Raw genomic sequence first — 10,960 nt, 5'->3', positions numbered from 1 at the left:
GTCAATCAGCAGCAAAAATAACACTTGATGGATTTTCTAGGTTTCTTACCAAGTAGAAGAAAAACTTTGATAATAAGAAACGCCAAGGTGAGCCATGTGACACCTAGAAATATCCAAAACTCACAGCTAAATGCATGAGTCATTTGTGACAAGAATTTGTAATAGTGGTTCTAAATTATATAAAGTGGGAACATTTTTCAGCATTTTTATGTCTGTAATGTTCAGATTAAATAGATTCAAATTAGGGCTGCCTTTACCTTTGAATACCTGTGTCATCTTTACGTTTCTGCAACCCAATTATTCAGACAACGGTGTTTCTTTAAGAGTGGTCTTAATTCAGTGAGATGTATTCCCATTAGAAAGCATTGACCCCCTCGGATGTTTTACCCTTTCATAGCCTTTACAAAATTTAATGTCAAAGTTAAAACAGTTTTCTTCAAAATAATGACAAATAAATAAAAATGTATACATTTTAAAGGATGGTGTGTATTTCTAAACATTCAGCCATCTTAAATCATAACCAAGTTACTATGTTACCGTGAGTTTTTATTGAAATGCTGCATATATCAAACATATCTTAAACCTAAATTAGAAAATAAAAAATGCTTGAGTATGGTTGTCTTGAAAAACTGAAAATATTAGTAAAAAACATAAATCGTAACGTGCTGTAAATAGCTGCACCTTTTGTAATATAGTATGACAAATTCATGTCGTCACTGATCACAATGAAGCCTCTTTCATGAACAGTCTGTTTTTATTGTCTTACAAATATTAAGTTATCCACAAAAATAAAATAACTTAGATAATAACCATATTAAAACAGAAAAAATACAAACATACATTACATTTAACACTTAGAATACATAATGCTGACATCTTTCAAAGTTCTGCTGGACACTGTTTAGTATGTGCAAACTACTTATCAGTTATACTGGTTCCACAATCCCAGATTTCCGTTTTTCTGTTTTAAACACAGAAAATAAATTGCTTTAAATAAATTACACCATCTGATAAGTAGCTTACTTAAACTGTTCCTTATATATACTTTGCAGCTGACATCAGAATATCCTTATAGTACACACTGATAATTTGTGAAGCGAGTGAGTGTACATACAACAAGAAGCTTACAGTGTTGCACACAAGACACTGCATCACAACACAGGAAGACTTTGCCTGATCTCACTTAGGGATGTTCATAGTGTGTGTGCAACTGGAGCTCGTTCGTGTGCGCTCAATTTCTTGACACACTTGAACATCATTGATGGCATTTCTGCAGCATTACTCTTTTTCTTTTTATTTACAGTGCTGTTTAGATCACGTCAAAGATAAAATGTGGACTTGCTGGGTTTAATGTGCATTCTGACCATCTTCATACATCACGTATCACATCACACAGACCACACACGACACACTGCAGAACTGCATATCTGTGCTGTGTTATTTGGTGGTCTGAAAACAGTGGCACAAATTTGTGTCTGTGGTTATTGTTTAAGTGGGTCCACACACTTAGTGTTTAGAAGTGGTACTTGGAAGTTAATTTTATTTCTTCCCTTTGAAGAAGGTGAAGGTGTGCCATGAGGAATCCCATAAAGCAACATGCTGTCTTTTGGTTGACTTTACCTTCAGCCTGTCAGTTGTCATGGCTGCAGACATGTAAAAAGCTCAGTCCATTCTGAAAGTTGATTTTAGACCTAGATCTTCTCTTTCATTACTATGATTAGGACACGTGTTCTTTGAGGGATGTCATAGTTGTTTTCAGGGTTATACTTTATTACACACAACATAACAACATTGATGGGAGGATTTACAAAGTATCAGTTAAACCTGCTCTGTCTTATGTGCAACATGACAGCTGCTATAAATAAATATCGAAACTCCTTAACTGCCCTTCAAGAAGGCACAAAATCCACAAGTGCTGAAATATTATTTGTTGTTTTGAAGTAAATCTGTTAAATTTCTACACTTGTGTGTATAGTTAGTGGTCAAGCGACATGAAAATGGCTGGATTCAAGCAATGTCATCAGTTGCTGATTGCGCTGCTTAGTGTATGAATTGTTTAAAATATACAAAGCAAATCAGAATTTCAAATAGATCTTATACCAATAAAGCTAAGAAGAAATTTTACTTTCTTTCTGAAGCAATCCTCTTTGCTTAGTAAGGTTGAGACTACGACTGTGTTCCATAGTCTCCAAAGAAGGGTGGTGTGTGGCAGCTTCAGGCACCTCCTGCATGTGCACGCTCTACACCGACCAACACAGGTTTCCGTTTGCCGCATCAAATGCGTCACACTGTCCTTCCAGGACTTCTCTGCAACAAAAAAAACTGCAGTCCATGACAAAAAACATTGGGGCATTTGTCTGTCTTTTAATTCTTATGTTTGGTGACTTTTAGTGTGTTTTTCTTCATTTGCAAACGCTGACCCACTCTGTTATCCTGCACTCTTCACAGACCACATAGCAGCACCAGTGGAACTTGCAGTTGCAGCGTTCGCTACGCGTCTGCTGCAGAATGTTGTGACCCCTCCCGCAGCACAGGCTCTCACAGTTGTCCATCCCCGGGCTGGTCTTGTTGCAGATCCGGCCCTGTGTGCCCGCCGAGTCTGAGCTAAGGTCCCGGTCACAGAAATCAGGTGACTTCTCAAAATACACTAGCTCCCTGATGTTAAGCCGCCGGCGATGTGAGTGGTGGTTCTCTCGATGACTGTGATGGTGGTTGTGGTTGTTGTGGTTGTTATGGTTCGAATGGTCCAGCTGGCCGTTATTCCTGTTTTGAGCCTTGATAAGGGTGGCAATGTGGAAACGTTCTTTTAGGATTGAACCCACCAGCCGAAACTCTGGAGTGACCTGCCAGCAAGTCTTGAGCTGGCAGCTCCCTGACGTCCCGTGGCACTTGCATTTCCTTCGCATGTTGTCGAGCACCACCTGGAAGACAACAGAGGTCGACAGGAAGAGGAAATGGGGAGGAGGGAGAAAAAGAGGAGATATGAAGAACAAGAATAAGGTTGATTAATGATTTTCTTCAGTGATTTTGGCTTTTAAAGTTTTAGGCACTAGTAAATAAATGCAAATGTTTTTTATTGGAGGTTTATGTGACAGAGCAATGCAAAGCTGCGCATGATTATCAGGTGATGGAACAGTTATACAGACTGTTCACTTTGGAAATACACATTTTTGACATGTAGCAATTATTTTCATCCTGATACTCCTAAATAAAATTCATGTTGACTAAATTGCCACCTACTTAATAAATAAGTCCAAATGTGTGTAACAAATTTTCTGTATAAACAGGCTGTACGTGATATTTGAATACCTCACACATAGCAAATAATATATCTCGGGATGAAGTTTAGGAGAAGATTAAAGCTGTTAGGTCAGAAACCAATACGTCCAGGCTTGAACATTTCACAGAGCACTTTTCAATCCAGCAATAGAAAGAGTATGGCACAACTGTAAACCTACCAGGGCATGATTGCCCAGCCAGACTTACTAGTTCAGTTAGGAAAGCATGAATCAGAGAAGTATTCCAGCTGCCTATGGTAACTCTGGAGAAGTTGCAGAAATTTATAGGTCAGCTGGAAGAATCTGTTGACGATTACTCATGCACTCCACAAATCTGGATTTATGAAGATGACTTGATAAAAAATAAGCCACAAGCCATGTAGGTCACAAAGCAAATATGTGGAAGCAGGTGTTCTGGTCAGATATGACCAATATTTAACTTTCTGGAGAACATACAAAACACTTTGCATGGAAGGAAATTAAATATATAACTTATATTATCTTAGTATATATGAGTATAGAGTATGTTGCCCTGGAAGTAGGGATATTGGATTGATGAATGGCGATACATAAATTGTAATCCTGAAAAAAATATTGTTTTCCACAACCCATGTAAGGGACAACAAGATGCAGTAAAGAATGTGCTATTGGCAGATGAGTCATAACTGAACATCATCATTATCGCACTGTGAATATCATCATGAATGGAAATCTGCACTGTATGAATTTTTTTTTCTTTTTTCTCCAAAGTCCTATGTATGCTTAATGCCTTAAAAACCATTACATAAATAGACAGCTCCCCAGTAGGAAATCCAGGTGGTCTGACTCTGAGTATGTGGTTAAACCTACTGATATCAAATAACACAGTGGATGCAGGTGTTACCCAAACAGACAGCACTGTCATTATTCATCGTTTGGCATGAAGTAATGACTCCAGGGATGACCCTCATGTAACAGCATTGCACACATAAGGGCTTTGTGGTATTTACATATTTTCACTTTAACGGTTTAAGAGGATGCCAGACACAGTCGGTGTTCATCATAAGTGTGCAGAAGGCTCTGATAAAGCTGGTTAAACTACACTTTGACACACAAAGTATCACAATGCTTGAAAATAATTTTAGGTGACTCAACTCAGGATCTTGGTGCATAAATATAACCTCATTCATTTCATTTGGTGCACAGATGTAAACAAACAGAAACAAGTCCTACAAGAGCCATGTCCATTTTTGTAATGTGTACACATATGTGTGTTGGTGGGTGTTTATCAGTCAGCACCAGTCCAAAACTTTAAGATCCAATTACCAACAGGAACACCAGGCCACCCAGAGTACTGACAGATGCTACTGCTGCCGCCCCTATCAACAGACACATACACACACACACACACACACACCCCCACACACACACACCTACACACACCCCCCCACACACACACACACACACCCCCACACACACACGTCGGGCACTAAAGATATTCTAAGCAACAAAGCTCAGAGGCTTGTAGAGAAGTACTGCCCTTGCCTGTCAATGAACTACTGATACATTTTTATTTTCCTTCTCATTGTGCCAAAAACAAAATTTTGCAAAGTTCTGCATGTTCCCAACAAATGTGCTAGATGTTCTTCTTGATAACAAATGGCTTGCAGCAATATCACGAGCAGGCATGAAGTACAAAATACACCCTTTCACAATGATAATTTATGAATAACCATGCAGCTCCTCATGAAGTGACTTCAGAGAAAGTGCGAGAAGGTCACATGTTTAATACCTGACCTACTTAAAATCTTACTATGACAATTTTTTTTAACATTCTTGGTATAATTATGCCACTGGTTTCTTTGGTTCTATCTGTTTTATTCGCTGTTAGAACAAAACAAAACCATTCAAATCTGCTGAGGTTTCTGGATCGGCGCACACTACCAGATCTTCACAAAGTGTCAGTTAAAAGATATATTTGTTACTTAAATGACATTTACAGGTACATTGTAGCTCCTGTTTGGATATCTTTATTTCACCATCAGTTGAAGTATGTAGAGTGGCTCTCAGAAGTGTACATACTAGCCTTACGATGGCAAATTTTGGCAAGTAAAAATTTCTCAAAATTCTTTGTTTATATGATTTGTTTTGCTAATATATAATTAAACTGAAAAATAAAAAATAATTTTTAGAAAAGAAATAGAAAAAAAAAATACAAAAAGCTTCAATAATCTGCTTGCATATATGTCCACATCCTTAAAGTGATGGGTTGTTGAAGCACGGTTTGTTTTTCTTTTCTTGATGGCATTCTTGTTTTTAATCGTACTGCATGGATTTACCTGAACTTATTCATGTATCTCATTGTACTGGATGGTTTCTACATGTAACAATCTCTCAATATAGAGAGGGGATTTACTAAGAAATTCTAAAGTTTTAAAGAAAGAACCCAGTCCTGGTTAAAATCTCCAAGAACTTTGTTGACAATGATGTAGCACATCACCAAAAGAACATCACTTCATGACAGTAAAGCATGGCAGTAGCAACATAATGCTGTGGGATAAATCTTCTTCCAATTAAATCAGATATTTTGTAGAACACGATGATATACCAAACAACTATAAATACAACACTACCAGTTTTGACCCCAAACCTTCAGGTCTGTGTTATAAAGTTGTAGATAAAAGTGTCAATGGCTCCTCTTACACTATAGTAGAAGATGTCAGACATAGTGATTTGCTGCTGTGGTGGATTTACATCAGAGATTCAGCAATGAGTGGATGTCACGTTTCTCGTGTGAATTAGCTAAATATAAAGCTCATACTTCAAAAAGTTTAAGAGGTGGATGGAGGAAAGGAGAAGCTCTCTTAGCTGGACAAATGAGCAGCCATCACAGAGAATGATTTTTAGATGTTGAACACTGTTTCAACATCTTTGTTCAGGAGAGAGTTAAATCACTAGTTGGTGCATCACTTGCACTAGCAACCAAAAACCACCGATTCATGCTCATGAGGAGGGATTTTCTTTTGCAGAAGATTTTGTCTAAGCAGGCAAATAATCCTAAGATCTGCACCCGGTTTAGCTAATATGTTTATTTTGATTGTACAGAATACATAGACCCAACAATCTGCCATGTTAAGATTTATTTTTACACTTTCAAGATCCATTTGATCAATTCGGTTTAAGTCAACAATACTTCATTATTCCAATGGGAAATTAAATATTGTTATATCATCCAAGTACAAGTCATGCAAATGGATAGATTTTAAAAGTACTGACATTATCTTGTAGAGTGAATGCTGTAATGATCATTTAAAAGATGGCAAAATATTTTAGTATCATTGCATGATTTGGTTACAGTTTGTTGAGATAAAAAAAATAACACACAATTGCACTTTTTGTTTAAACAATGTTGTGCTAATTTAGAGGTTTGAAAGGAAAGTTTAAAGGAGTTGTGATCAGTGGAGAGTGGATAATAAAGGCTGTAAGATTTTAGGATAAACAACAGTAAAACAGTTCAAACAGCACTTGCACTGAGTTTAGAGAGCAGCTTTGCAAGTTTTTAGAAAGAGTCAGAGGCAACCCCAGAATCACAAACGTCCGGGCCTTAAACACACAGCAAGGTCTGTAATCATGAAACGCTCCAGCCCACTTAAACCTTAAAGAGACAAACTGACCTAGGAGTCATAATTGCATCCACATTGCTACTGTTTGATGACGGGTCATTCACAGCGGGACAGGGGGTTCAAAGAAGAGTAGAACTAGAAAAAAGAGCTTCTGTGCAGTGTTATTCTAATGGTGTTTGGATGCATAAAATCTTTCATATACAATACAAAAATTGTATTTCTTTTTTTTTTTAAACAAGATTGAGGATCATATTTTCAGAAATATATGTTCTGAGAAAAGGATGGGAAACTGCTTTAAGATGGATAATTCAAATAAAAAGTGAAATACTCACTGGACTGCAGCAACTTTACCTATACACAGTCCTTTTTGGTAGCGCATTTCTGGCTCGAATAACTCGGCGCAATGCTGCTTCAATTGCTTTTGACTGGTATTTGCAAAGCAGCCAATCCAGGAACTGCATTTATTTTTCTTGATGCTGATTGGCGGTAGCCCCCAACAAAGAAAACAAGGAAGACTGTAGATAATAACCTCTGCAGCGATGGTTTCCACTGTGTGTATTAATGCATATTAATCTATTTTTGGTGTGTGAACTACAAAGACTGATAGGAACAAGCATTTTCAGACAGGGGTCTCAAGCATCTCATACTTCACCATACAGAATCTGGTCTCCAGGCTGCCACAGACTTTTTGGGCCTGCCAAAAATCTGTGAGACATTATATATTAGACAGAGGCACCAGAGCAACAAACTTCACAATGAATAGCAAATCAATGATTTGATAATAATGTTACCCGATCTGAAACCATGCACTACAAACTCTCTGTCTGCATTGATGGAGATGCCCTAATCTCAACATGCCAAATACTTTGTCTTGTTGGCGTTGCAAAAAAGTTGATAATTTTTTCTGGTGTATCAGTAAATAATCATGTGTCATAAAACATTATTGCACTTAGTCAGCATGTGTGGAACAATAAGAAATAGTGTGGCTGCAGCTAATGCCAAAGATTAACTGAGTCAGTACAATTCTTTAAGCAGTAAAAAATACTTCTGTTAGAAAATAGTTCACAAGTTAGATCAATGTTACTTACTTCCATATGCTTATGTGTGACTACTGGTTACCACAACCATGCATGAGACAGTAGGAAGTCATTAGCTGAAGTCATTAGACACTTCAGTCGACTGTCTAAGCCCATTACCAACAGTTTCACAATCATCTTGATAAATTAATTCAGTTTTATTTATGAAACATCAAATTATGAAATGAACAATCCAGGAATTCCTTTCATGGTCGATCAAGACTTGATATTTAATCTAGTTTTCCAAAACAACAGAAAGAAGGAAAAACACATTTTAATCAAGATGAACTGCTGGCAGAATCATACTCAGAGATGATTTCTGCCAAACAGCTAAGCAGAACAGATTACTTTCAGTGGAACATGTACCACAGGCAAAAGGAATGTTGCATTTTATATCTTCGAACTCTGCACGTCATAGCCAATTAAGTTTATAGTCTCTTCCTTCACAGCTGAGGTTTGGACTTGAATGGAAATACAAAAAAAAAAAAGTTCTTTCAAAATAACAGAAATTGCATCTGATTTCAATTTTTACACTTCTGCCAATGTGTCATCAAAGGAATACCATCTGTTAGATCTTTTGTGGGATATATTTGTTCATTAAACCCATTGTTAACATATGCACACCCTACGCCCTAAGCGGGCAAAGTTTAAAACAGAGTCTGCAAACCCCATAAACCTCAACAAAAGAAAAGAACTGTGAGTGAAATGTGCTCTAGGTGTTTAGGAAACACTCTTTTGGCATGTAGATGAAAGACAAAAAAGGTAAAATTTGGGCCATTAACAGGTGACAGGAAATAAGGAAGCTGTCTGCTCTCGCTCTAATTGAAGTGGTCTGCCTGTAAAACATGTGATTTGATCCATCAAACAAAGAGCATTAGCTATGCGTATCTAGTACAAGAGGAAATAAAGACATGGGCTAAAATTGGATGACTGATCAAACACTTCCTGTCTGAGCTAAAAACTTTGTGGCTTTATATTTCCCGACAGAGAACATTCAAAGACTCGAGGAGGTTGATTGAAGATCACAGGAAAGATTGTGATTTTTAGAAACAACAGAAAAAGCCCTGTTTCATATTATCTTTACCAATGAGTATGTTACACAAGTTTGGAGCAAAACCAGAAAATCAGTTGGAGAGTCCGAAAATTAACCCTAAAAATATTGATGTTATATTTAGGACAGATGGAAAATGAGATTACAGGCCAGGTTAATTTGTGTGTGTTGGTATTATCAGCAAATCACCTCTACATCTAGCTGATACCCTGTGAGCTCTCAGATATTTTCTGCTGTTACTTGCCATAAAGATTAGATTGCTATCTGTAGTCACACCTGATCTCATCCCATGCTTGAGAGTCTTAGACATGTGAAACAGGATTAACAAATATAGGTCAAAGGCTTGGATACAGAGAAAAATGGATAGTTGAGAAAAGAAAAACAGTTGATAGTTAGTGTAACCAACCTGTAACATAAACAGATCCTGAGTTTCTCGTTTTTCAGTCATGTGTTTTCTGCTGTGGCCTTTGGTGTCAAAGACGTTTTGAGGTACTGACGTGTGAAGCTGTTGTTTCTATCACTATAACAGAAACAATAACTTGATATATTTTGTTAGAATTATGCTTCAGCCTTTCAATAGATTTCCAATCAATTGTGGGATCATTTAAAGCTTTTCTGCTTGCTCCTTACTAACGGTGTTTTCACACCTCATAGTCTGGTACAGTCGGTGCAATTGGGGGCCAAAATTGCAACATTTGTACATTTTCAACTGGTCTGATTCGCTTTCGCACTGAACTGTGTCAAATAATCCAAACAACCTTTTTATTCCCTTGCCTGTGGTGGCACCAAGAACCACTGAAGGAAATGACACGAAAACCTCTGGACAAGATATTGAGTCCAAATTCCTTCTTCACAAAATGAAAACAAAAATGGAGTGGCGTCAAATTTTAGCGGTTGTAGGATTTCTCTAGCATGAGGGCCTTTGCTTCCTCTTCACTCCACATCAAACAACGAGCCATTTCTCCAGCTAGTGTAAGACAAGCACTTTTGTTTTGTTTGTATTTCCCCATTTACCCTGCTGCTAACATGGTGGAGCTGTGTCTGGGAGCTCTGTGAACCGGAGTTCAGCTGAAGACTGAAGATCCAACTCCGAGCTTTGGGGGAAATAAGCCTCACATTGCAGAAGCAGGCGTTAATTCACCAAATGGCTGCAATGGGAGATCCAAAGATTCACCAGAGGAGCCATTAAATCCGGAAGGCACTATAATTTATTACAAATTACTTCTCATGTGACCTGGCCTCTCAATATCAGGGGTTCAATTATCTGTACAAAATATGATCCACGAAAATCATAGGCACATGTAGGCAAAATAAAAACACCTTTTACTCTGCCTATATACTACAAAGAAAGTCAATTGTGTACCATATTTAGAACAGACATCTGGCAACTTTTAATGGGCTTAAGAGAGTTGACAGAGGCATCTATAAAACAACCCCAGACAGAGATCAAATACAACATATTGGTGGCAGACTAGGACTGGAGGCGACAAAACACAGTAGACCAAAGGAAACTACATACAAGCCACAGAGTAAAACGAAGGAATAGCTGAAGAAAGAATTGCATTTCAGAACCCTGCAGTTATGTGCCTATGAAAAATTTTGGATGCCTCTTGACAATAGTCAATAATTACAGTGATGATTTTTCAGAACATACAAACTTAATGAGGCAGTTCGGTTCCTGCATGCACTTGCCTGTTGCAGCTATTTCATAACAGATATTAAGACTCAGGACTGCAGTATGCCAAAGGAATAGTGTTGGTACACGCTACTAGTTTTGTCACTTCAATTAAGGTGTGAATGAGTCAATGGGCAACTCTGCAGTTATGAATCAGGAGGTGATGACCAGTAGTGAGAATATGAGGAAAACTCTAGCAGCATGACAAAGACCTAAAAAAAAAAAAAAAAAAAAAACATTGAATGTGGTTATAATTAGTCTTTCCTGACAGCTCATTT

The 10,960-nt window shown here is 37.6% G+C and overlaps 1 protein-coding gene across 1 annotated transcript in view; it reads right to left on the bottom strand.

Annotated features, from left to right (window-relative positions):
• Positions 1–735: 735 nt before the first annotated feature.
• The window catches only part of wnt10a (wingless-type MMTV integration site family, member 10a), a 31,774-nt gene continuing 21,549 nt past the window's right edge, over positions 736–10,960 (bottom strand). Inside the window, exon 4 of the mRNA XM_014986004.2 lies at positions 736–2,921. Within this exon, the coding sequence (XP_014841490.1) occupies positions 2,403–2,921 (519 nt within the window). The 3' untranslated portion in view covers positions 736–2,402. The remainder of the gene's footprint in view (positions 2,922–10,960) is intronic.

The sequence above is a fragment of the Poecilia mexicana genome, unplaced genomic scaffold (genome assembly GCF_051168715.1).
Source record: "Poecilia mexicana isolate PSO_F unplaced genomic scaffold, ASM5116871v1 scaffold_2, whole genome shotgun sequence".
Classification (NCBI taxonomy): Eukaryota; Metazoa; Chordata; class Actinopteri; order Cyprinodontiformes; family Poeciliidae; genus Poecilia; species Poecilia mexicana.
Note: the sequence above shows the minus strand (reverse complement) of the source record. Positions and strands in the feature narration are given on the sequence as shown.